General features: G+C 54.3%; 1 protein-coding gene across 1 annotated transcript in view; it reads right to left on the bottom strand.

Moving 5' to 3' along the window:
• Positions 1-27,429, bottom strand: part of IQSEC3 (IQ motif and Sec7 domain ArfGEF 3) — an 84,617-nt gene that overhangs the window by 23,021 nt on the left and 34,167 nt on the right. The window contains exons 3-5 of the mRNA XM_065923545.1: positions 15,578-15,851; positions 6,932-8,046; positions 4,867-5,028 (exon numbers count right to left, since the gene is read on the bottom strand). Of these exons, the coding sequence (XP_065779617.1) occupies positions 4,867-5,028; positions 6,932-8,046; positions 15,578-15,851 (1,551 nt within the window). The remainder of the gene's footprint in view (positions 1-4,866; positions 5,029-6,931; positions 8,047-15,577; positions 15,852-27,429) is intronic.

Genomic DNA, 27,429 nt, shown 5'->3' with positions numbered 1-27,429 from the left:
CCATCCCCCTCCAGACCCACCAGGGAGGGCATGGGTGCCGGCCTGCTCTCTCCTCGCCCGTGGATCTCCTCGGGAGCAAGACAACCCATCGGAAGTTATACGCAGACAACGTCCAGGACCTTCTGGAGTTGGCACTTCCCAGCGAAGAGAGGCCAGCGCATTCCAGCCTGTTGAGTTTGACAGGCAATCTGTCTTCATTTCTGAGTGTCCCCGAAGAAGAACAAATCTGTTACACGCCGGCCGACACATTTCCAGGGAAATGAAATAATGAAATTTGACTGAAACGTCCTACTTCAGTATCTAACAGAGGATGGAGCAGACGCAGTGCAAGAAGGAATCCCCCAGGGAAACCTTCTCTCCCACCCTGCCCCCCAGGACTGCTCAACCCCCAAACCACCCTCCCTGCATCTCCGTGGGAAGGACAGATGCTATCCACGTGCATGGCAATCACGCGGGCCAAGAGGGAGGCTGCTGAGAACCCGCACGCAACAGCCCCCCATCCACTGGCCTTCAAACCTGCTGAAGCGAACACTTCAGGAAGGAAATAGAGCAGAGCCAAATTTCCCAGCCATGTGAAAACGGACAGGGAAGCGCTTTCAGCCCCCACAAGAATTCCGACCCCCATGGCCCTGCGGCTCCCACTGACCTTCCTTCTCAGCACCAGAGGGGGGCTTTCTCCAGGCTGGGGCGGCCCCTCCCTTCCCCAGCAGTGAACCGAAACCTGCTCTAAGGAGTCTGAGGTTTCCCTGTGTTAGGGGAGGGGCCGTGGGGGAGTGGGGGGTGAGGGGGTCTAATGCCCTGGGCTTCTTTTTATGCCCTGTGGTTTTAAATAGAAAATACAGTAACAGAAATAGCTGACATTTTAAAAGAATTTACTAAGCATCAGGCACCGAGTTAAGCACTTCATATCCATTTTAAAATTTAATTCATATGACTGGTTCTATTATCCCTATTTGACAAATGACAAACTTGAGGCTGGCTTCTCCTAAAAAAAAAAAAAAGAGGGAGAGCCAAAACCCAAAACCTTCCCAGGTAAACACGGGAATGGACATGGCCCTTTGAGCTCAGAATGCCTTCTATTATTATTCAGTAAAGCCTGGTTGGACACATTCCTTCTTGGAATGGGGCTTTCATGGACTAGCACAGAAAGGAATGAAAAGAGAGGTCAGCTTTTAACAGCACCGAGGGCCTGATTCTGGAGGCAAATATCACCACCTCTGTAATGCTCAAACGCAGATCAGCTTCAGGGGCATATTCCGTCTGGTCTGCTCACCCTGTCCGCCCTCCTCCCAGGCCCTCTCCCTCCAAAAGACCTTTCCCCGCCTCTCCCCTTCCTGTCTGGCTGTATCTTGGAGAGTGTGGCGGTTTGGGCTGTCTCAGTCTCCAAGGGGAGGGGTGATTTATGTCTTTTATTCAGTAAACAGCTTTGTACGGATGGATGCGACGGGCTGAATGTCACGGGTGGGGGTGGGGCGCGCTGCGGAATCCCCTGACTGTTGTGTTTCCTCTGGTGGGGGGAAGGAAGGGGCAGGGGATGCTGGCTTGAGCCGCAGGGAGATGCCAGAACTCCCAGGGCCTGGCAGCCCCGCCAATGCCTGCCTCTTCCTGCCTCTCCGTCCTCTCCGGGCACCTTGCAGGGGACAAACTAGGCATCCGGGTGATGCAGACTTGGGGGAGGAGCTGCCACGTGCAGGCTGGGTGTGCCAGGGCCTTGGAGCCCAGGGCCTGTGTGGTTGCAGAGCAAAGCACGCGGGGTGGGGGGCATTCACTGGGGCAGAATCCGGGCTCGGCTCTGCCCTCCACCCTCCCCAAGCCCACAGTGCCCACTGGAGGCTCCTGGGCCCCTCGCCTCTTTCCACATTCCTCCTCTCATCTCTCCCTGTTGACACCTAGGTCTGTATCTTTCCTGAAGCCATTCCTGTTCCTTCCCCTTTCTATATGTACACACACAGGTACACACATGGGATACCCAACTGAGCCCTGGTTCCCTACATACAGTAGGCGCTCAATATTTGGTGAATGAGTGGTGAATGGCCATCCTGTTCTCCTGAGTGCCGCTCTGGGTGGCTCTGGCATGGTGACAAAGCACGCTTTAGGGCAGAAGATTTTGTATGATGCCAAGATATTACAAACGCACTAAGGATTGGGGAAAAAGATAGATTCACCCCTGGTGCTGGAGGGACTGAGCTCACACAGCCCAGCCCAGCTTCTCTGCAGATGAGGAAGCTGAGGCCTGGAGCAGAAGTGACATGCAAAAGCTCCAGCCTGTTAGGAGCAGAGCAGGAGTCAGAGCTGGCCTCTCAGGTCCAGCCACTCTCCTCTCTCCCCACTGCCCCCTCATCCAAGCCTGAGCCCGTCCAGCCGCCAGCCCAGCCCCCAGCCCTATGCCCTCCCTCACAGCAGCTGGTCTGAGTCTCCAGCCCACACACTCAGTCTCCCGGGGAGGATGGGCAATTAAGTTTTCGATGTGCTGCTCAGCACAACCTGGGTTGGAGAAAAACCATGTGTTCCCTGAAGTGCAGGCCGGGGGTGGAAGGAAGCTGGGAGCAGGGGGTAGGGGGATGGGAAGCAGGTTAGAATTCCAGGGCCAGACCACACCCGAGACCTGGAAAGGCGGGAGAGAACAGACAAGGCAGTCAGAGCCTGGAAGTGAAGCTACCACCGCTGCCCCAGAGTAGAGGACAAAGCCAGGTCACCCCTGGGTCGTGGGGCAGCTGGAAAGAATGAAGCCATCAGATGCAGCAGCTCCACTCGCTCATTGGTGGAAAGGGGACAAAGGCAAATGAAAAGGCTGGAGAGATGAACCAGAAGAAAAGTAGGCGAGGAAAGAGACAGGAAATTGGCTTTCTCCTCTTGCGCAGTTCCTCAAAGCATCCCCGGAGAGGGAAGGGAAGCATGTGCATTTGTGGGTCTGGGCACCAGGAGGGACAGCCAACTGTCCAAAGCCACCGAGTCAGAGACAGGAGAAGGCCATCAGGGGTCTCAAGGTCCCTCGGATGGGTCCCACCTCCCTCTCTTCTGACTGCATTCAGGTAACAACTACCCCATCATGGATTTAGGTGACAGGGATGCCTGAGGACAGCTGACCTCCCCTCATAGCCCAACCCCTCCACCCTCTAGGTATGGAAGCACAGGCCATGGCCGGAGGGCAGGGGCTGTCCCAAGACACAGCACTAAGGCTGCTCCACAAACAGAAGCCAGGTCGGGACTTCCCTGGGGCTCCAGTGGCTAAGACTTGGAGCCCCCAGTGCAGAGAGCCAAGGTTCGATCCCTAGTCGGGGAACTAGATTTCATGTGCTGCAACTAAGAGTTCACGTGAAATGAAGTGAAGTGAAAGTGGCTCAGTCGTGTCCGACTCTTTGCAACCCCATGGACTATAGATACAGTCCATGGAATTCTCCAGGCCAGAATACTGGAGTGGGTAGCCTTTCCCTTCTCCAGGGAATCTTCCCAACCCAGGGATCAAACCCAGGTCTCCCACATTGCAGGCAGATTCTTTACCAGCTGAACCACCAGGGAAGCCCAAGAGTTCACATGCCAAAACTAACAATCTTGCATGCCACGACTAAGATCCAGCACAGCCAAAGAAATAAATGTGTCTCTAAAAAAAAGGAGAAGTCAGGTCTCTAGCTCCCACCCCAGGGATACTGACAGTGACCCTCTTGCTTCTAAACCTGGAGCAGGATCCCTGGCCCTCTGTGGCGGGCCTTTGCTGCTCCAAGAGCAAGTACAGGAGGAGGGGGTTCTCCCAGGACCCCTGAGAAACACTTCTGCTGAGTGTGCTCAAGGACAAGGGGGTTGGAGAGAAGTGGGGAGAGCTCCCTACAGAGGGGTGACTTTGGAGAGGAAGTGAGCTCAGGGAGCCAGCGGAAGAGAGGAGGAGCATGGAGTCAGGAGGGGAGGCAGGGGTCCGGGGCAGACTTCATAGGGCCTCACCCCCTCTTTGGAGAGGCGAGGTGGCTCCAAGGTCCGGCTCCTGAGCCCCAGGAAATCTGCCCCTGCCGTGAGGCTCACCTACCTACCCACAGCATCACACCCATGAAGTTGAACCAAGGCAGCCCCCTCACTCCCCCCACCAAATACCTCATCTATTGGACTTTAAAACAATTTTTTGATTGTGTGATCTTGGTGGTCAATCTATCTTTACGCAATCGTAGTTTCCGGTGGCTTGGTGGTAAAGAATCTGCCTGCCAAGCAGAAGACGTGGGTTCAATCCCTGGGTTGGGACGATCCCCTGGAGAAGAGAATGGCAACCCACTCCAGTATTCTTGCCTGGAAAATCCCATGGACAGAGGAGGCTGGCGGGCTACAGTCCATGGGATCTCAAAAGAGTCGGACATGACTTAGCGACTACACAACAACGAACGTACTTTCTGGCTCTAAATACCCTAACCCCTTCCTTTCCTGCCTCATGGTTCCTCCACGATATGAAGCGGATGCTCAGGGGCTGGGGGACTGGACAGGCCGCAGGTGATGCTGAGGGGTCAGTCTGCCAGGTGGTGATGGCCCCAGCACTGACACAGCCCTCTTCCAGTTTCACTCTCTTGCCTTTTGGTCTCCCTGGACCATTTCTGTGCTACCCCCACCCCCAGCCTCACCCTCATCCCCAGTGCCTATGGGAGGAGCACCCTGGCTTAGTAAGCTGCAGGATAACAGGAGAGGAAGCAGGTGATTGGCTAAGGATCATGGGGATGCTGGCTCCTTTGACCAAACAGGAAGCCCCTAGGACTGGAGCCAGGACTTCTGGGAATCCACCCAGACTTCAGAAGTCCTGTCTTGCCCCGTGTCCTTCCCTAGCTGAGGTCCCAGGCCACCCAGGAGATCCTGGAGTATAGGGTGGGCTAGAAGGGTGGGGCAGCCACTCACTCGAGCACATCGCGGTTGAACTGCTTCTTGCTGTTGCCCAGGAACTCGCCGATCATCTGGCGGCTCAGGCCCTTACGCTGGAGCAGGAAATGGGCCACTCCAATGGGGGTGTCGGGGATGAAGCCTCGAGAGATCAAGAACTGGATGCCCTTGTCTGGGTTTCTGGGGTGGAGTGGGGAAAAGAAGTAGAGAGTGAGGCAAGATGGTCTGTGATGCCTTTCCTCCTTTTCTTCCAGCCCAGGGAACCATAGAAGTGCCTGGAGGTCCCTGGGTAGAATTCCCAAGAAATGCCACCATTCCTTCTGCTGTAGAGGGCCTCCCTTTCCGAAGGCTCTCTCCGCACATGCTTCTGAACCTCCCTGCCCAGGAGTGAGGGTGGTGCGGGGCTGAGGAGGGCTAGTCAAAGCGGGCTCCAGAGCAGGTGGAGGGGTGTCCTTTCTGTCTTCAAGCATCAGTCCCACTGGATCTGACCTTAAGGTCCCCAAGCCCTCCTCCCACCTGTATCTTGCTCTCTCTACTCAGGATCCATGTTGGAACCGGGAAGAGGGTGAATTGGGAAATGGAGGTGAGATCTCCTACCACATCCCTCTTCCCTGTGCATTGTAGACACAAGAAAGACCCTGCTCCCCAGGGATTACTTTCCCAGGCTGGAGTCTCTGTGCGTGGGTGTAGATGTGGGTGTGGGTGCTGTGATTTAAGGTAAATGTGCTCCCAGCCTGGTCTGCAAATCCCTGCTGCTCCCTGAACTGAGTCTTACTGGTCCAGGAGAAGATAAGGACAGAAATAGAGGGTAAGCCTTTAGACCCGTTTATAGCAGGCTGACATTTTCAGGACAACCATTGCATGTGACTGTTTTTCTAGCAACTCACGTTTATTGAATTTTACAAAAGTATCAGCCCACGACATACTGAGTAAAAACCCAGGCTGATCCTTCAGTACACATCATTTGAGAAGCACTGCCCTGCGGGGCCAGGCATCGGTGTGGGCCTGGGGAGGCAGGGCTGAGGTTACACTCATCCCAGTGGCTGCCTGATATAGAAGAAAGAGCACTGGGCTGGGGGTCAGGCAAATATGACTTCACCCAGCTATGCTGCTGACTAGCTGCCTCACAGTGCTCAGCTCACCTCACTGTGTGAGCCCGATTCCTGTTCTATAAAATGGCATAATAATGCTCTCTCTAAAAATTCAAAGTTTGCAACACTTTATCTCAGGCAGGCTGTTGAATATAAGCTTGAGGCCAGAGGATGTGTGTTGCTCATCTATGTGGTTTCTGGACTAAGCACTCCAAAAATCATTGCGGAATGAGTAAACGAACACACAGGTGAATGGTTTCTGCCTAGTCCTCACTGATTAGTGGGAGAGACGCTGTGTTTTCCAGTTTAGGTCTATGAGGGAAGGGGTGAGTGGAGGGTGGAGATGGGTAGGTGTACTTGAAATCTCCCTAGGACGGGTGTGTGTGTTTCCTCTGCTTGCCACCAGATGTATACCACTTGGTAGCAAGGAAAGTCTGGCTGGGGGCTCTGAGCTATAGCGGTGGTTCATATCTGTATGTCCACGCCTCTGCTCTCTTCTGTTCCACTTCCACTTGCATCACACTCCCCTCCTGTCCGCCACCCACCCCTCTCCTGTTCCTTGCACTAGGTCTCTGCTCCCCTGATGTTTCCTCCTTCCATCACTCTCTCTCTTCTCCCATCATCAACCCCATGGGGCTGATGTTCCCCATTTCCCCAACTTCATGTCCCACCTGAGTGATTTCTGTTCCATCCTTGTATTATTTACTTAATACTGCATTTTCTTGTAAATTCTCTCACTTTTCAAACCCTTGCTTCTTCCCAGCAGTACTAGTGGTCAAAGCATAGGTTTGAGGTGTTTTAGCCCTCGTCCTTAAAGTGAATTCATACCAATTAAAAATAAAATGTGTGCTCCCCCACCCAGTATCTCAAGGAGCAGGTGTGGCCCCCAGGCCCCCAGGGGAGGCCTCTGGGTCCATGAGGCCCATTCCCAGGAACCTCGCCCATGGTAAGTGCAGGTGCCCCTTTTCCCCCCATCCCCCACCCCAACTTACATGTTGAAGAGGTTGAGGCCGATGCGGTACAGCCGCTTGCGCAGGGTGTCGGTGGACAGCGTGGGTGACTTGCAGCTCGCCGGGTTCTCGCAGTGGTAGCGTGGCAAGCTCAGGATCATGGCCTGCAGGGCCTCCTTGGAGGCCGAGGCTGACGCTTCGGAACCCGACTTGGCAGATTTGGTGGACGTGCTGCTGCTGCTCAGCTGCTCCGAGTTGTCCCCGGCCTCCAGTTCGGCCTCGGTCCTTTTCGCCGCCTCCTCGGTCTCCTCCTCTTCATCCTCCTCCACCACTGGCCCCGCGGCCACGGGTGAGCTGGCGCGCAGGGCCCCGCTGGCCTCCACCTCTACGCTCGTGTCCTCAGCGGGCGCGGCCCCCTGGTCGGCACTGGGGGCCTCGGGGCCCTCCGGGGCCTCCTGTGCCCTGGCCTCGCCCTCCTCGGCCTTACCCACCGCGGAGTCTGTGGGGGCCGGGGCCGTCTGCGCACCCAGGCAGTTGGCCACCGACAGGGCCGTGGAGGAGGAGACAGAGATGTTCTGGCTGGCGATCTGCACTGTGACGTCCCGGAAGGCCATCATGAGGGTGCTGCCGTGGCCCTGGGGCGGACTGGGGGGCTCAGCAGGCTCGGCCCCGGCCCCCGGGGAGGCGCCCTCGGGCTCCCGCGCCTCGCTCTCCAGGTCCAGCTGTCCCGCGCCCGCGCGCAGGGCCCGGTGGATCTGGTAAGCGCCGCTCTCCTGTAGGGAGCACATGGTCTTGAGGCTCCAGGTGCTGAGGGCGTCGTCGATGGACTTGGCCAGGGACTGCACCTGCTCCGTAAAGGAGTCCTCCAGCTCGGTGAGCGTGCCCGCAAAGGTGGGCGGCAGGGAGGGCGAGCGCACCAGAGGCAGCCCCGCGAGGCCGCAGCCCTCCAGGAGCGCCCTCTCGGCCGCCAGGCTCTCCGCCGTGGGCGCGCGCGCCTTGCGCAGGGAGATGCGCCGCGGCAGGCGGCTCTCCAGGAGCGAGTTGCGGATCTTCTCGAAGTTCTTGCTGAGCTGATACTGGCGGAAGGCGGTTTGGATGGTGCAAGCGGCGCGCCGGGACACCAGGTGGCCCCCGTACTTGTGTTCTAGCATTTCAATCTGCAGTGAGGACAGAGAGGCGTGGGAGCGCGGTTAGGGAAGGGACGTGACAACGCTTTCCGAGACCAGGGCAGGGGGTGACCTGGCTAACCCTTTGCGGGGGCCTGGGAAGGCACAGCTTGGCCGGCACTGAGGGGTCAAACTGAAAACTCTGTGCGAGGGCCTCAAATGCCAGGTTGCTGCCCAGACTCCTAAAGGTGTGGGGTGTAGGATTGGATTCTGGGGTTGGGGATACCCACGGCAAGAGTGGGGCAGTTGCCAATGGTAGTAGGTGATTATTTCCATATATTCACATATGGAAGTATTTATTTCTGAAATGTGTGGTATCTTGAATTTGTATTAAAGTATTTCATCAAAAAAGTAGAAGGGTTAGATGAAACAATATTAATTGGAGCTGGGTGATGGTTAAATGGAAGTTTATTATACTGGTCTTTCTACTTTTGTGTATATTTTAAACAATAGAACTGAAGATTAAATAGAAAGGTTAAAAAGCATTGCCGCTACTCCTGTTCATCTGCTTTCTTTCTCGGGATTCATGTCACAAATTGGGGTCGTTTCCTGTTTCTGGGAGCCGCATAAGAGTTGGGGTTGGGGTTCGATCATCTCTGTTCCCAGTATCGAGCCCAAGGGCTGGCACATGACAAAGCTCAGTAAATGTGAATTTAGTAAAAAGACAGATGGGTGATGGATGGATATTTCAACAGTGGGAGATCCTCCAGCTATCATGTTCTTCAATTCAAGTCACCTCTCTTCCCAATAATGGGAGCTGTTCCTATCAGGGCAGGGCTTGGTGGGGTTGATGGTGAGGTGGGATAGCGAGTGCTACTTCATTTGGGCAGATCTGGACCCAAGAAAACTTCAGGCACTGGCCAGTCTGTCCTCAAGGCCTTTCCTCCTCTCCCCCCAGCTCTCTTCCCACTCTGTGGTCTTTTCTTTTCTTGGGTGGCTAAGCACTCACTTTTTCTCCCTTATCAAAAATTTCTCCGGGGAAAGGACTAGAAAAACATTCTCTCTGAGGTGTGAATGACCAAGAGGGGTTAGCAGTGGTTCTTCCTGGGCAGTTTTTGCATTTAAACAACAGACAAAGACTGGACAAAGGGGATGGGCAAAATGGTGGCACTGTGGTGGGTTCCATCAGTCCTTAGGGAAGCTTAGGAAGTGAGAAAGTATTCCTGGGCTCTGAAATTGTGTCCTGTTGCCAGTCACGCGCCGTACACTCCACTTACAGAGTGACATTCCTGACCTAAGAATCGGGACTGGTGGCTGGGGTCGACAGCTCAAGGCAAGACCTCTAGCCCTCCAACCTCCCCCAGGATCACGGAGAGGTGAGGTACAGACAGAAAGGCCAAATTCCATCCCCCAGTGCATGGAACCCTTCAATGTGCTTCCTAAACTCACCATAACATTCCTCTCTCAGGCTGATGATCTCACCATCTCTTGCCTCCTTTGTAAGCTTTCTTCATCCACTAGTCCCTTCTACTTGCATTTCCAGCCTCCAGCCCAGCATTGGGCCCTTTCCACCAGCCTACAGACCCTCCTAAGTCTCCCAGACTGCTTGACTTCCCTGTTCTGAGGCACTAGCCCACTCTCTATTTTCCACTAAACCTACAGGCAGACTCCTCTACCTCCTGTGCCTCAATCTGCGAGCGAATGCCGAACCACTGGCCAGCCCCGTGTGCCCCGACTCCTTGCAGCTGCCTCTTGCTTCCACCAGCCTTCTGACTCTCCAAAGGATCACCTCAAAGTGAACTTTAGTCAATAAATCCCATCCTCAACTCCCTCGCTCCCCAATTTTTCTGCAGCTTTGATACTTTATCCTTTGAAACTCTGTCCTCAGCCTTCATGGCCCAGTCTATCTTGATTTTCCTGTCTCCCTACAGCTCCCGGATCCTGTATTCTGACCACAAGGTCCCTAACCATGCTAGCGACGAGTCATATGCATTGCCCTCTTCCATTCTGCAGGCACATCTTCATGATTTTCCTATGCTGGACATCGTCCTGACTTCCATGTGGGAAGTCTTCAGAGCAGCCCCGGTAGCTGATAATTAACAGCTAATGAAGAGGGAACTGTCTTGGGCAGAGCCTTCATGGCAACTCTATATAGATGTCTCTGGGGCTAATATCCTCTCACCTCTTGTCTGAGAACCTCGTCTTCTTCCATCGTAACTTCACTGCACTGCGATAGGTGAACGAGCAAGCCCACGGGGAAACACCCAGCCCCAGATCCACCTCTTCCCTGCTGGCTGACCTTGGACACGTTTCTTAACATCTCTGAATCTGTTTTCTTGTCTGTTAAATGAAGCTAATCCTGCTGACTCTGTGATTTCATTCTGTGGTGAGAATTCTTATTTCACATGGTACCTGGCACACAGTAGGTCAAAGCTCAATAAGTGGTAGCAATTTGATGGTGAAGTGTGGATTCCGTGACTTTCAAATCTCCATGCCTAGACTCAACCCAAGACCTACATTTCCAACAGTCCATTGCTCCCTTTCCCCGAAAGGAACCAACTCTCAGTGATATCCTTAGTCGCATCACAGCACCCCAGCTCCAAGGCTGTCCAGTCTGGGGACCTGGCATTTGTCCCTGGGTCCTCCTCTGGCTTATCCTCTGCATCTGTCAAGTGCAAAATCCTACAGTGCCACCCCTCCTTACCTTCTGCCATCACTCAGAACTTTCCACCAGACTGTCACATGCAGTGCCCCTGGATTCCCCCCTTGGACACTCTGGCAGCCCCCGGTTGCTTCCCTGCTTCCTCCTCCAGCACCACCCACCTTGCACTACATTCCTCTGAGCAGTGTGCTCAGAGGGCAGGGTAAACACAGGCCTTCCCGTCGCAGGAGACCCTTCCCTAAATAAGTATAAACACCCTGTCCTGGGGGGTCTGGGGCTCAGCAGCCTGGCCCCACCCACCCCGGCCCCTGCTACTACAGGAGGTCCACTGCTCACATGCCAGCCCCACCTCCTGCCCCTGCCCGCACCCCCACATACTGGGCTTTCCTGCCCCAGCACTTGCTCAGCCTCCCCACCTCCACATCCCCTTACAGCCCCCAATCCCCCACACCCCTCCCCACACCGTCACCCCCTCTCCACCCTCAGCTCCCACCCTCACCCTCTCCTCCAGGCAAAAATGTTTCCCCTGTCTTTCAATGTCCCTTCCCCAGGAAGCCTCCCAGTCCCCCAACCAGAACGGGTCTCCCTGCCCTGAGTCCCCTGGAGAAGGTTCTCTCCTGCTTCTCTGGCACTCGATTTCCCCGCTAATCTTGGTGGTGCCCATCTAACTCAGGCTCCCTCCTTTCCCTCCCTCCCCCAGACCCCTCCTAGAGCAGAAACTCCTGGAGGCCCCGGTGTGTCCTCACTGTCTCCTCCACTGGTGATCTCAGCCCAGAGCCACTGCTCCTGATGGCCTCTGAATTCAGTCCTGGGAGCCTCACCTTTTGTTCCCATCATGTCATATAGCTGGCTTCCCCTCACCCCAGCCTCATGCCTGCTGCCCACCCCTGGCTCCCGGCCCCCATAGGCAGGACATCATTCTCTGTGCCCACCGCCATCCTGACCTGTGATTGGGGCTTCATCAATGTTTGCACCCTGAACTAAACTCAGCCCTCTCCTATGCCCCAGGGGAATGCAGTCCAGGCTGTCTTCTAGGTCTGGGCTTGGGGCCAGAGGCTGCACCACTCCAGCCCCCGCCCCATGTGTGTTCCCCTCCCCCATACCCACAGGCCTGGGGGACACTACAGTGCCCCTCGCCTGCAACATCGCCCCAGCCAGGCCCTCTCACCTGGGATTTTGGACTGGCTGATGGAGTGGGCCAGGCAGGTTGGTGAACTGGGGGAATAAGGACTGTCCAGGGTCCCTTCCAGCCTCAAAACTACAGGATGTGAGTGACTCGTGAGGACCACAGCAGCAGAATACTAAATCCCAGATCTCAAAAAAACCTGAGATGGAGTCAGGCCCTGACCCAGACTTCATGCCCCTCTCCATCCCCTCAGGTCACTGAGCTGTTACCTCCCCCTCTTCATCTTTTGAGCATCTTCTCATGCCAGGTGCTGTGTTGGGCACCAGGGATATAATGATGGACATCTTTGCCTTGCCTTCAAGGAGAAGTCAAGTAAACAGGAATGGTGATCCAGGGCTGGAGGGCAATGTCAGGGAGTACCTGAGTGCTGTGGGATCACTGAGAAGGGGCCTCCACCGTAGCCTTGGCAGAGCTTCGGTGGAGGAGGAAGGCGCAGAGAATTAAGTCCTAAAGCAAGAGAAGGATGAGTGTGGACCAGTGCACGAGTGGGGGCAGGGCATAGAAATGCTAGCAGTTGAGGCAAAGGGCTATAGGTGGCAACCAAGGCCCAGAGAAGGGAAGGAACTTGTCTAAGGTCACACAGTTCATCTGCAGAAGAGAAAGCTGTGGAGTTCCATCTTTTGTAAACATATGCCGTGTTTTCAGTCACTCTGCCCCAACTCCTCGATCGCTTTTTGCCAGTATTCTTGCCTGGAGAATCCCATGGACAGAGGAACCTGGCAGGCTACAGTCCATGGGGTCTCAAAGAGCCACACACAACTGAGCGACCAACACTCCCACCCCTAGCCTGTGCTTGGCCTGGAGGGTTCCCTGGGCCAGGGGAGGGGGGTCATTCCCCAGGACAGGAGGACCCGGCTGCACCCCTACAAGCCCTCATCTTTCTTGCCCTACTTCCACCCTCCTGACACACAAGCCCATCTACTAGAACTACACTCACATGAAAAAGGTCCACGGTGCCTGTTAGAACCCTGCATGACTCTCCATAGCCCCTAGTCAGTGAGAATTAAACTAATTCCCTGCCCAGGCCAAGGCAGGAGTTTGGTGCCTCTTTTGGTGTTACTAACAGGCCACTCCTTCAATTGAATGGTAATCTCTTCAGGCAGCAGGGAGGGACCATGTTTCTTTCTTTTTTTTTCCTGTTTCTTTCTTTTGGGTATCCCACTTCCTCATTGCTTTGCTCATCAAAGTTATTTAAAAAATATTCACTCGATGAGCTCTTACTCTGTCCAAGACCCTCTGCTGGATGCCAGGCGATGGGTGCACAGATGAACAGGAGATGGTCTCTGTCCTCAGGGAACTGACAGGACGTTCTCATCTGGCCAGCTGACCACCCCATCACACCGTGCAGCTCCAGATGGGCTGCCTCCCAGCTCCTGCTTGGGCATTCCCCACCCCAGAAGCAGGACCTGCTACATTTTTAGCAGCTCTTATTGTTAATTAAGCTTAAAAAAAAAAGGCAATAAAAAAGAAAATAAAACCTTCCTCTCCTATAAGTTTAATGCACTAGTACCACTATTTTTATTTTTTAGAACTTTTTATATTTTGGTCCCGGCATGTGGGATCACTATTCCCCGGGGATCAAACCTGTGCCCACTGCATTGGAAGCAGGGAGTCTTAAAGGCTGGACTGCCACACAAGTACCACTATTGTTACCTGGAATAATAGAAAATAATCTGATCCAGCCAATTCACATTCAGCTCTTCCATGTTTAAAACTCATCTTCATGTCTACAGTTTCCCCATATGACCCTGTGAATGGGTGTGTGCTAAGTCACTTCAGTCGTGTCCAGCTCTTTGCGACTGTAGCCCCATGGACTATAGCCCTTGGGTCTTCTGTCCTTCGGATTCTCCAGGCAAGAATACTGGAGTGAGTTGCCATGTCTTTCTCCATCATATGACCCCAGCCAATTTGTTTTCTTTCTTAGAAGAACCTCAGAACCTCAGGTTTCTCTTTGTTGCCTCTTAAAAGAAGCCCCTAGAACCAGACAGCCTGACCAGTACCCAGTTTGGGGCTCCAGGCAGCTGCCTCCTTTTTGCTGGTTGTTCAGTTGCTCAGTCACGTCTGACTCTTAGCGACCACATGGACTGCAGTTCGCCAGGCTCCTCTCACTGGGGGTTTTATCTACACGTCTGTGAGGGCCTCTGGGCCCACTTCTCTGGCAGCGGCTTCACTGGCTGTTGATTTATCTTGAGCTTGTAGTCAACTCAAGCACTAAGGCCTCTCGCCCAGGACCAAGCCTGCTCATTTTATTATAGTGCTGTGGGATTTTCAAAGCTAAGAACAGAACTTGAGGTTTTTCCCTCTTTCACTTTACATTTTCCATTTAACCACATTTCTGTCCTAATTAGATTTTTTTTTTAAATCTGGGATTCTGTTATCAAGGTATTAGCTGTCCCCTTTCGGCTTTGCATCAGTCCCTTTTCAGAATGGTTGAACAGGGCAGAAGCAAGGAAGTCCCTACTCAATCACCTTGGAATTGGTGCTGATAGAAAAACCAGTGTTTTTTGATAATTCCATTTGAGAGCAACCCACCTGACTATATTGTCAGCTAAACCACCTCCTACCCCGTCCACATAGATATCACAGGAGACTTTGTCAAATACCTTACTGAAAGCCCTGTGGTGCATTGTGGGCAGCTGGCCCCTGACCCAGGGTAACCGCTTGGCATCCATGCTCAAAGGAAGGAATGAGTCTGGCTGGGCTCACCTGGGCTCAACCCAGTCTTAGTGACTTCTTTACTAGCTTCGCTTTCAAAACTGTCCATTGGGTTAAGGAATAGATCTTTAGAACCTACACATTTTAGAGTTAGAAGGGACGTCAGTGATGATTTGAGGTATAATTCCCAGTTTTGCTGATGAGGAAACCAACACCCAGAGTGCTTAACTGGTGTTTCCCAAAGTCACTAGAGCAAGAACACACACTGAATCCCACACTCCCACACGTGTGGCTCCGGGCTCAATGCTGTTCCTCAACAATGCTAAGTCATAAAGTCTGTGTCTAAGCATGTTCACACACACACACACACACACATATCTCCTTTCAAGTCTCTTAATTTTCCACCAAAACAACTGTGCCATTGTCATTTGGGGGGTGTCAATGGGGACTCCGTGACTGACTTTTTCTCTTGCTGCTCCACAGAATGGAAGATGGAGACCCAGAACCCCTCAGTGAAGTTTGTTCTCCAATAGGGGGGCTTTCGTTTTCGGTCGCTAAATCCTGTCTGACTGCGACCTCACGAACTGCAGCACGCCAGGCCTCCCTGGTCCTTCGCTTGGACCCTCCCAATCTGGGCTAATCCCGGGAATCTTTAGTCTACCTGGAGGACACCACTGTCTTCAAAACTCATTTGAGCCTGTGTGTGCCTGAGCAGGGGGCTTGCCTGTTGGGTGGGCAGGTAGGCAGGGCATCTCTCTGGAGCAGGGTTGGGGTGGGGGCTTCACCTGCCTGGAAGTATGAGGGCCACTGGGCTTCCTGCAGTGGTGAGAGGGGCAGACCCTGGACACACTGCCTGTGGGCTTGGCGCTGCACGGGTGACCCCTGCCACTGGTAAGGGTGGTTGCAGGAAGAGCTGGCTGTAGGGAGGGGCCGTTACCCCTTTCAGCTGGGAGAACTAGCGGCCAAGAGGTGGGCCTGCAGCAGAGGCGGCCCAGACAGGGACATCCCTGGGACCCTGGACAGTGCCCAAGTCAGGGCCCTTCACCACCCTTCCCGCCCGCCTTGGAGGCCCTGGGTACCTGTTTATTCTTTAGGTCAAGGGAGATTTCGTAATCGGAGGCGGCAGGGGCGCGGGAGCAGAGCGCCGTCGCCAGGGCAGGCTGCCGCCGGCCAGGGGAGGCCGCGCGGTGGGGGCCGGCCCGCGGGGAGGCGCCCCCCGCCCCCGGCCGCTCCTCCTCCTCCTGCAGCTGCTGGGCTTGAGCCTTCGGGGCGTGGGCACTGGGTCTGCCGGCCACCGCCGCCGCCGCCACGGAGTCCTCCGTGCCCCCACCGGCCTGGGCGCAGGCGCCGTCACTGTGAACGAAAGGCAACGGTGCTCGGTTGGGGGGGGCGGGGTGCGTGTGGGTGCGGGGAGGGGGGCTGGGGCCCTCGGGCAGCTCTGGGCCTCTGGAGGGGCTGGTGGGGGCCTCCTGCAGTCTTCATTAGGGTGGGGCTCTCTTGGTGTGCAAGATCTCCAGGCCAGGAGGAGAGCCTGAGCTTGGGAAGCGTCCCCGGGGGGCGAGAGAGGAGCTCGGGAACTTGCTTAGACGTATTGTGTGCGCTGTGCTGTGCTGTCGGTCAGTCATGTCCGACTCTTTGTGACCCACGGACGGTACTCGCCAGGCTCCTCTGTCCTTGGGGACTCTCCAGGCAAGAATAGTGGAGCGGGTTGCCATGCCCTCCTCCAGGGGGTCTTCCCAACCCAGGGATCGAACCCAGGTCTCCCGCACTGCAGGCGGATTCTTTACCATCTGAGCCACTAGGGAAGCCCTAAGGGTAGACTGCCCTACTTCCGATCTGGGTCCTCTGTCTCATTAGCTGTGGGGCCCTGATGGGGTTACTTAACCTCACTTTTCCTGTTTCCCCATCTATAAAATGCTGTTATTTAGTCGCTCAGTCGTGTTCGACTCTTTGCGACCCCATGGACTGCATCCTGCCAGGCTTCCCTGTCCTCCACTATCTCCCAGAGCTTACTCAAATACAAGTCCATTGAGTCGGTGATGCCATCCAACCATCTTGCCCTCTGTTGTCCCCTTCTCCTGCCTTCCATCTTTCCCAGCATCAAGGTCTTTTCCAGTGAGTCTGCTCTTCGCATCAGGTATAAAATGGGAATAATAATGGAACCTCCCTCACTGGGATGTTGGAAGGCTTAAGTAAGCTAGAGAGTCCCTAAGGCAGGGTCTGGCTCCTGCTGCCTGCTCAGAGTGTTAATTACCATAGTTATCAATGGTCTGCTTTCTGGCCAGTGGCTTAAGTAGCTGAGAGGAAGCTGACCCCCGCTGAACCATCTCTGTCTTTTAGACGGCCGAGATGAGGCTGGGGGAGGAGGGATACTTCTAGATGAAGTCGCTGCCCCTCCGCAGCCCCTCTCTGGTGGAACCACGGACAGAAACCACAGGGCTGCCCATGTGCCCCGCTCTGAGAGGACACTCAGGCTGCTCCCCTCCCCGGCTAGCCTCCGAGTTCTGCCCCTCCCCCAGGCCCCCCGCACTGAGCCCTCTACAGCATGAAGCCTCCCCAGTGGTTCCAGCTTTCAGGCTCCATCTGCGATAACCCTAGAGGGTCACCGCCTGCATCACAGAGGAGCATCTCGGCTCACGGTGAGGGCTCCAGTGCAGCCCCCTCCCGTGTGGCTTTGGTTAAGTTGCTTTTTCTCTGAGCCCTGGTTTCCCCATCAGTACACGGGAGGCGCTGGTACCTGCCCTATAGGGTCCCTGGGAGGTGGAAAGGAGTTAGCACATTGAGGGGTTCACGCGGCCCCAGGCACAGACTGAGTGCTCCAGAAACATTAACTTCTCTTTCCCCATCTCTACACCTGACCCCGTTCCCCGCGAGCCTGGGGCTTGTATTCTATTTGATCCCTTTCTCCCCAGTTGGTGCTGAGCAAACAATGAGGGCTCCGCAAAAACTTGTTGAAGGATGAATTGGAGAGAACCCAAGACCCCTGGCAAAGCCTCTGCCGTGGACAGGGACCCTAAGGTTATCTAGCCCATCCTTCTCGTCTCGTCTCCGCCCACCCCCACCCCACCCAGAGAGGTGGGCTGGCTCTGGTTGGAGGGCCAAGCAACCTTGGGATTTATTTCTTCCAAGGCTTTGTCCCATGTAAGGTGCCCCAAATCGTGCCAGAGGGACTGCTTCCTTTTGCTTCCGCCTAACTTTGAAGCCTCCTAGTGCTAAAATAACCAAGGGCAAAGAGTCCTTCATTCAACTCCATCTGTCCTCCCAGCCCTCCCCTGCACCCCACCACCGCCCTCAAACACGGATGAAGATGAGTTCACTGGCCGCCCTAGCAACAAGGAGCCTAACTCCTTGCCTCTGCATAATTCTTTGCTTCATCATTTTTCCTGTGGCTACCAATCAAGCTGTATAGTTGGATGAGCTCTAAGTATTGGGTTTTTTCACTGGTATCACTTCAACTTTCCTTGAGATAGAACACGCCCATTCTTCCCGAAGGTCACGTGTGCTGTGCTGTGCTTTCTCACTCAGTCGTGTCAGACTCTTTGCGACCCCAAGGACTGTAGCCCACCAGGCTCCTCCATCCATGGGATTCTCCAGGCAAGAATACTGGAGTGGGTTGCCATGCCCTCCTCCAGGGGATCTTCCCCACCCAGGAATCGAACCAAGGTCTCCTGCATTGCAGGTGGATTCTTTACCAACTGAGCTGCTAGGGAAGCCCCAGGGTCACATAGAAATAGCCTTTCCTCCCTAGCACAACCTGCCTCCAGGGGACAGAATTTGCTCTCACCCATCTCTTCTCTGGGCTGTCCTTGGTGCTGATGCCCAAGGCTTCTTCACCCCAGGTTTTCAAGATGCATTAGGCTCATACGCATCCAGGGGCTGAGGCCACCCATGGAGAGTTTTCCATGCAGGAGATCATAGGATTTGAGTATGGGATGTGAAAGTCTTGGAGAACTTGGGGGATCAAGAGCTGCTCAGAGGAACACTCCACGCCCAGAGGACCAGAATGATCTGTGTGTTGAAGTTCCGCATCACATCAGGGAAGGGTCACTCGTGTGGGACACTGGCTTGTGCTTAGAGGGCTTCTAGGTGCCCACTGCTCATGCCTGGTCCTGGCATATCTAGGACTCCTTGAGGTTCCAGCAACCACCCAGCTGTCCATCATCTCAGCTACCAGAGTTGACTTCCTAAAGTGCAGATGCTCAAAACCCAGCAGTGACTTTCTGGTACTGCTGGATATAGTTCAAGGGCATTCATGATTTCACCAAATCTCCTTGTCTAGACTCATCTCTGGGAGTGACCTGGCCACTCTGTCTGCTGAGTGTTAGTCGCTCAGTCATGTCTGACTCTTTGCAACCCTGTGAACTATAGCCTGCCAGGCTCCTCTGTCCATGAGATTCTCCAGGTCAGAATACTAGAGTGGGTAACCATTCCCTTCTCCAGGGGATCTTCCTGACCCAGGGATCAAACCCAGGTCTCCTGCATTGCAGGATTCTTTACCATCTGAGCCACCTGGAAACCTTCCTCAAATCTGCTGCACCCCCTGAGACCATCATGCCTGTACTGTCATTTCCTCCTGCCTAAAATGCCTTTTCCTTTTTCTGTCTTGACAACTCTTTCAGGACTCACTCATTGTTCCAGGAAGAGTCCACCCTCCAATGTGCTCCAATGGTTCTTGGCACTTGCCTCTATTTCATAACTGACCACTTTGTGCCTAAATTATTCACTGGTGTGTCTCTCTCCTCCACTAGACAATGCCATGTATAGCTTTTTTATCACAGTTGCTTATCACCTAGGCTGGCTTAAAAGACATGTTTAAGAAATGTTAAATGGATAGAGGGATGGAGGGATGGATGGGTGGATGGATGAATGGAGGGATAAATGGATGGGTGAATGGATGGCATTTAATCTCTCACACTTTCCCAAGGGCAGAGATATTGTGGTGAGCTTGGTGATACAGCCCCAGACCCTTCTTCAAGGACTGACTTCCTCTCCAGCCCTGGGGGCTGCTGTTGAAGCTTGCCTTCAACTGTCCGCTCCCCCAGCTCCTTCTGGGATTGTCTGAGCTGCGGTGAGCTCCTGGGTTCAAAGTCATGTTTTTCCCAGGGCAGTCTACATCCAGTGGCCAACAGTGGTTATAATGGTTCAGCCATGTGATCCAGTCTAGATCTGAGAGGTCATTCTTCCTGCAGAGCTTGCGATGGGATTAGCCCAGGCTCCTAGTGGACATCTGTCACAGATTGACTTCTCTCCCTGTCCCACACAATGCTCCTGCCCTCCCCCCATGCGTGTTGACCCTAAGCATCCTCTAGTCAACATCCAACACACTGGACTCAGAATCTGTTTCCCAGAGACACCAATGAGCGATGAGCACCCAACAATGGGCACCCAGCTTCTCTTTTTCCTTCCTTTTCCTTGTCAGCCAGGATTACCCTTGTCTCCCTGCTCCCAGACCTGTAAAACCTTTCTGGGCTCCAGACACCTTTGATAAAGACTCTGGGCTCTCTTCCCAGAAAATGCGCATCTTTTCATACATGCTGAGTTCTACCTCCACACTCAGAGGCTTTACAGACTCCGTGGATCGAGCTGAAAGCACTGTTCTGGAGGGATGGTCATGGGTTTCGTCCATGTGCTGAGGACTGCGCCAAGCACTGGGGGCTGGCGCCGAGAGCTGTAGGCAGCTCAGCTCTGGTCATACGGAAAGAAAATGTCAGGGTTCACACGCCACTCGGCTTTCAGACGCCGCCCACTGTTCCCTCAACACTGATGGGTCCTCACTCACGGGTCAGAAGGCTTGAGTGGAGGGAGCCCCTGTTCCTCTGACTCACTGATTTAAAGCAAAATATATTTATTCTGCACCTCAGTTTCCTCATTTGCAAATGGGGGTGTGAATATCTCCTTTCCAAGAGAGTGATGAAGATGAGGTGACCTCCTAGGTTGGTGTGCTGGGAAAATGCATCCCTGAGAAGGATGAGAGGGAAGAGAGGGTGGCCATGCAGGCCCTGCCAGGAGCTGGTCCTGGTGGTGGTGGCCCCCCTGGGCTCCCAGGCAGACCCTGCCCGCCACCAGGAGCTCAGGGCCCGGGAGCTGCCGGAGAGTCATGTCAAGGCTTCCCTGGTGGCACAGTGGATAAGAATCTGCCTGCCAATGCAGGGGACATGGGTTTGATCCCTGGTCCAGGAAGACCCCATGTGCCATGGAGCAGCTAAGCCCGTGCGTCACAGCTACTGAAGCCCCTGTGCCTTAAAGCCCGTGCTCCACAACAAGAGAAGCCACTACAATGAAAAGCCCAAGTTCCACAACTAGAGAGTAGCCCCCGCTTGCCACAACTAGAGAAAAGCCTGCACAAAGCAACGAAGACCCAGAGCAGCCAAAAATTAATTAACTAATTAATAAAAGAGCCCTGTGAGGGGGACAGGGAAGACTTCAGGGGAGGGAGCACCAGGCCCATGCTCATCCGGTCCGCTAGAGGTTGGCTTGGGTCGTGGTCCCAGAACAAAGGCAGAGAAAGGGATGAGGGGAAGCCTGAAGAGTGTTGATGGGGGGTTTGAGGACAAGGTAGGCAGGGAGGGACGGAGGGCCACTTTCCCCTCCAGGCAGTGGCCAGAGCAGCAGTTCCTGAGACCCAGGCAGAAGTGTTTTGAAGGCTGGAGGACTCCTTGTGTGGCAAGATTCCCCCAGAGGGCCTGACCAATTGCACTAGATTATCCTGGCTCCGTCAGCCTTTCTGAAAGCCCTTCTGGGACAAAGAAACCAGGCATTTTCCAGACAAAAGCTAACAAAACGCCTCACATCTCAAGATTTTCAGCCTTTACTAAAACACTCCTTTCTCTCTCTTGCCTCAATCGATAAAGTGATCTTCGATGGTCAAAATAAAGGCCGAGCAAGGGGAGTCAAGTGTCCTTGGGGAGGGGGGAGTAGACGGTGCTGGGGAGGGGTTGCAGTGAATAAAGGGCCAGAGTCTGTAACAAATTCACCCTGTGCTGATTCCAAGCACAGGCTGGAAAATACCGCCCGAGGTGGTGGAGAGCCCTGGGCCCCAGGCAGGGTCTGACCGCCTCCGCAGGCCGCGCTTGCTCTAACCATAGGCACATGACTTCCCTGCACCTTGGATTTCTCATCATAAGACGGACATTTGAGCAAAAGGCTCCGACAACAGGAAGGAAGGAGAGGCCAGCTTCCTCCCTCTCCCTCTCCCTCCTCGGGGCCCCGGGCCCACACCCTGCACCTTCCTGTTCACGTCCACGCCCCCCTGGCCTCCGTACCCAGGAACATGGTGAAGGCCTCCCCGCCTTCCTCTCTGCCCGGGGCTCGCAGGAGGCTCGCAGGAGGAAGGCAGCTGGGTCTTCCCTGCTGTCCACTCGCAGAGGCCGCCCTTCCTCCCACGGACCCCGAGAGAGTAAGTTACTCCCTCTCCTGTCCGCTCAGTGAGACTCCAGGATTTGGCTACACGGCTGTTCCAGAAGGGTCTGGACGGGCTGGTTTGTCTGGAGGGGTTTCCTGTTGAAGGCATCACAGCCCTCTGGGTCTGCGTCCTCTGCAGAACCAAGCCCAGGGTGCCATTCAGGGTGGTCCCCCGAGTCCAGCGTGGGAACCGGCTCTGCATCATAGCCCATCTCATGGTGGGATGCCAGCACCTGGTGCCCACTGGGGAGGCGCCTATGTCTAGAAGTTTCCTCAGGACACCTCCCGCACAGACTCACAGGCTGGGCCACCCCAATGATGCGATCTTATTGCCACTGGAAGTCTAATATTTTTGAGCATTTTATTTCCTCCCCAACAGGTATAGATCTGGTAGCAAAATCAGGCTCTCAGGACACCCTCCTGAGAGGGTGCCTGACACACCACACACACTCACAAGCCCAGGCTTCTGTGAGCCCCAGGACACACCTCAGGCTTTCTTACTCCTCTATCAGCCGCTCCCCCTCCAGAAGCTAGTCCCCTGCCCGTGTTCCCACCTCACCCACCCCGAGGGTGACGCTCCAAAATCACGGCCTGCAACCTGTCCTGACATACCTCACAGTCACCTCAGAGCTGCACTGAATAGTTGTTTAGTCATTCACTTGTGTCCAGCTTTTTGCGACCCCATGGACTGTAGCACTCCAGGCTCCTCTGTCCGTGGGATTCTCCAGGCAAGAACACTGGAGTGGGTTGCCATTTCTTCCTCCAGGGGATCCTCCTGACCCAGGGATGGAACCCATGTCTCCTGCATTGCAGACAGATTCTTTACCATCTGAATTATAGGGAAGCCCATGGGTTTCCTGGGTCATCTCCAAAGATGTTTGAATGAAAAGGGAAGCAGGACACAAAAGCTTTGGGAGGAAGCCCCAGAGCTCCCACCGTGGGGAGCCAGCCCCCTACTCTAGGCAGGGCAGCAGTCAGCCCCAGGCCACAAACCTGTCCCTGCGGGGGCTAAACTGTCTCCTCCTCTTAGGACAGAAGAAGGCCAGACTGTCAGCTGGTGAGATTTCCCCGATAAAATGCCTGTACGCTTAATCACATCCTCGCTGCACTGTGACAGCCCGGTGCTCGGTTAAATCATTTCCTCTCCTGCCCTGACATCTAGAAAATCCGCTCTCAGGGCCTGCTGGTCCTGCCTGATTGGCATTCATCAGGGCTTTTAGCTCCTTTGATCTCTTCCCCCAACTGATCTCTCAGTTCTGAGTCCCTCACCCCTGCTCTCTCTCTCCAGCCAACTCTCCATGTGTCACGGGTCAGGCTGGGGTAGAAACATCTGAATGCGGCCCCCTCCTCCCTGCCCGTTGCCTGCCATCCAGAGGAGGGAGTGGGCCCTCTCCCTGAAGGGCACAGCTCAACAACCCGGAGCGAGACCCAGAGTCACGTGTCTCCTTCCTCTTGGCATGCTAGGGTCTCTGCTGCAGGGACCCCATCCACTGAAAGAGTCAGCCCATTCTAAGTATTTCCCAGTCATGCCTGAGCTTCTAGACCCCTTCTCCTAGAACTCCTAGATCTTACCTGGTTTCTCCCTCTCTGCTCTTAAAAAATCCAGTTTTAAAACAGCTAGCATCAGGAATCAGAGAAGGCAGTGGCACCCCACTCCAGTACTCTTGCCTGGAAAATCCCATGGATGGAGGAGCCTGGTAGGCTGCAGTCCATGGGGTTGCACAGAGTCAGACACGACTGAAGTGACTTAGAAGCTGCAGCAGCAGCAGCAGCATCAGGAATTCCCTGGTGGTCCAGTGAGTATGACTCTGAGCTCCCAGTGCAGGGGACGCAGGTTTGTTCCCTGCTTGGGGAACTGAGACATCACATGCTTCATGGCATGGCCAAATACAATTAAAAAAAATAAAGGCAGCTCTGGGCCATGGCACATGCATGTGTGTGTGTGTTAGTCGCTCAGTCATGTCTGACTCTTTGTGACCCCATGGGCTACAGCTCACCAGGCTCCTCTGTCCATGGAATTCTCCAGGCAAGAACACTGGAGTGGATAGCCATTCCCTTCTCCAGGATATCTTCCCGATCTAGGGATCAAACCAGAGTCTCCTGCATTGCAGGGGGATTCTTTACCATCTGAGCCACTAGGGAAGCCCTCTATGACACATACCTCATGCTAAAAAAAAAGAAAAAGCTAACATTTATTAAGTACGTACTATATACCAGATACCTTTGCACATATGATGTCACTGAATCCTCCCAACCACCCTAAGGGTTCCCTTGTGGCTCAGCTGGCAAAGAATCCACCTGCAACGCGGGAGACCTGGGTTTGATCTCTGGTCTTCCCTGGGCTTCCCTGATTGGGAAGATCCCCTGAAGAAGGGGAAGGCTACCCACTTCAGTATTCTGGCCTGGAGAATTCCATGGACTGTATAGTCCATGGGGTTGCAAAGAGTCGGACATGACTGAGCAACTTTCAACACCACCCTAATAGCTAAATGCTAATGTTGCCCCCATTGGACAGATGAGAAAATCGAGGATCCCAAAGCTTCAGTAGTTGCACCAAGGTCACTGTGGCCAAGCTAGGACCTGAACCTGGGTTTGAGTTACCCTGTGTGTGCTCTCAGTAGGTCTCCTTTAAAACCCCCTTTTGCATTTTCCCAATAAGTGAGATGAGGCTTCCCCGGTGACTCAGACGGTAAAGAATCTACCTGCAGTGCGGGACACCTGGGTTCGATCCCTGGATTGGGAAGACTGTCTGGAGAAGGGAATGGCTACCCACTCCAGTAGCCTAGTGGGCTACAGTCCATGGGGTTGCAAAGAGTGGGACAAGACTGGGCGACTAACACTTTCACTTTCAATAAGTGAGAGGGAAAGAGAAATCCCACACCCGGCCTGCTGAGGCTCCTCTGATATAAGTGCTCCCTCCACCTCCCAACCCCGACCCGGGGTCTCCTGTTTGGGTCACACCACCCTGATTTGTCCTGCTTTGTAAGTGCTCCTGGTCCCTCCATATGGACGCCTCCTCCAGCCAAGGAAGCACCTAGCCTTCAGGTAGAATCACTCTTGGGGAGGAGCCTTGGGGACTAAGTGTTCATACTGTCCCCTCCCACCCCCATGTGATAGCTAAGGACGCTGAGGCCTGGAGAAGGAGGTGGCTTGTCTCAGTCTGGGGGGAGGTCAGCACCAGCACCGTCAGGCGGCCTGAGTCCCGAGGACAAGCCACTTTGGTCTCCTCCATCTCCCATCTGTAGACAGTAAAAGCCTGCATCCTATGTCTCCACCACCTTGACATCCACAGACCCCTTTCTCTGTCCTCCCCCCACCCTCCTCTTAGTTCCAGACTGAAAAACATCGTCCTTCACAGACAGCTGGCTCCTCCTGTTCCTTTTTTAAATATATACACATTTACTTATTTGGCTGTGCTGGGTCTTAGTTGCGGCATGTGGGGTCTAGTCCCCTGACCAGGGATTGAACTTGGGCCCCCTGCTTTGAGAGCACAGAGTCTTAGCTGCAGGACCGCCAGGGAAGTCCCTTGCTTTGTTTCTCAATCACCGCAAATGCAATCTCTAAAAACTCCCTTTCTTAAGGCCTCCCAAAGGCAGTAAATTCTTTAAGAATCCCTGATCTGATGCAATTCCTCTCACTACATAGATTAAGATCATTTCCTCGTTTGGAGTCTGATGAAATGCATTTAAAACCCTTTTTGTCATCCGTCAGAAACACTTACTGCAATGATAAGTCATTTTCATGGTCATGTTACGGGTTAAAAGATACATGAATAGGTAAAGATGACTAGTGAAGTTAGAGAAATCTCTAGGCCTTCCCTCCTGGGAGTGAAAAAAGAACCTCTAAAATATTCAAACAAGTTTTCAGCAAATGGAGCAAAAATTTGTTTCTGCTCCCAAAACTGGACAAAACTGCATGAATAAAAGCTGGCCCTCTTGGTAGCCTTCATTTTCTTGTTCTGAAAGTATTATCTTAGTTATGTTTATTTTTTTTCATGGTTTTTTTTTTTTGGCCATGCCATATGACTTGTGGGATCTCAGTTGCTCCACCAGGGATTAAACCCTGGGCCATGGTGTGAAAATTCAGAACCCTAACCACCAGGCCACCAGGGAACTCCCAAACACAGAATGCCCATGTTCATTTCTTTAAACAATAAAGCCTAGAACTTTTAGAACTTTTAGAACTCCCTCTAAAAGTATTCCCTTGGACATTTCTCTCTTCAGCCTGGTTGCACGAACCTCCTGCTCAAGGGTCGGGGGAGGCGGGGGACAGGGAAGGGCCCCACTTTCTCACTCTCTGGACCATAGGCCAGACTCTCAGGGGGACAAAGTTTGGGGGGACCACACTTCACTTCCTGCACCAACAAATCCCTCCCGTCCTTTGTCCTCTGACGCCAGTGGTAGAAGCCACAACAGACGTGGTTCAAATCCCAACTGTGGCATCGACCGGTCCAGGGACCAGTCATCCGTCATCTCCGAGCCTTGTGTATAAGAAACATGAACAACAGCATTTTATAAGCTTTCCTGAGAATTAAATCGTACCTGTATCTACCGCCCACAGCAGGCTCTCAGCACAGGATGGCTAGCATTCTCCTTCCCTCTCATGGGTAGGGAACACATAACAGTCCCAGAGGGAGCAGGGGCTCTCTATCCAGCTCCAGCGTCCAGCAACCTGTCTGGAGGTGGCCCAGCCTGGCCTGGCTCCTGGGGAAGCCTCCAGGAAGCCCTGGGGCTGAGCATCCATCATGACCACCAAGGTCACAGGAGAGACCATCTTAGAGGACAGCCAGGCCTGAGCGGGAAGCACGTGGGACATTGCTCCAGACACAAGTCCCACGTCCCACAGAGCAGAAGGCAGAACCAGCACAGGAGAGAACTTTTCTGACACCCACTGGAGTTAGGGGGACCGCCCCCGCTCAGGGGAAGCCCCCACCCCAGACGGCATCTGTTCTGTCTCTTGTGCCCCCAGAGTCCAGCAGGGAAGAATCAGGGGGGCAGAGCGCACAGAGGGGTAAAGTGACAGGGGGTCTGGGGGTGGAAGACCACCGTCTCCGGCTCCGGGACCAAATTCTCTGCCCTCTCCATTGAGGCCACTCTCGGGGATGGAGTCAGTCAAGCTGGGCTCTTCTGTGACAAGCTGGGTACCCTCAGAAGACAGGAGCCCAGATACGGGTGAGCAGCCCCTCCCCACGCCTGCTGCTCTGCAGTTTGCTGCGCCCACAGTGGATGGTGGTCTTCGACCCCCAGGACTCCCACCCGGTCTCCACTCCAGGGCAGCACATCGCACGGGGCGGTCTTCACAGCCCTGGCTCAGGGTGCCGGACCCCAACCCCTGCAAAGGCCTCTGGAATCGAATCTCTGGACTCTGAGGACAATTTCCACTTGGCCTTGCCACTGCCCACTGCCTCCGTGGCCTAAAGATGCGGAGACCCTGGAGCTTGGGGGCTGGGTAGGCTGGGCGCGCATCCTTCCACCCCTACCCCTGCCCCGCCTCTACCCAAGCACTGACAGAAGCTGAGGCCTTTTTGTGC

Source organism: Muntiacus reevesi, chromosome 1 (assembly GCF_963930625.1).
Source record: "Muntiacus reevesi chromosome 1, mMunRee1.1, whole genome shotgun sequence".
In the NCBI taxonomy this organism is placed as follows: domain Eukaryota; kingdom Metazoa; phylum Chordata; class Mammalia; order Artiodactyla; family Cervidae; genus Muntiacus; species Muntiacus reevesi.
The sequence above is the reverse complement of the archived record's forward strand: the minus strand, read 5'-3'. Positions and strand labels throughout refer to the sequence as shown.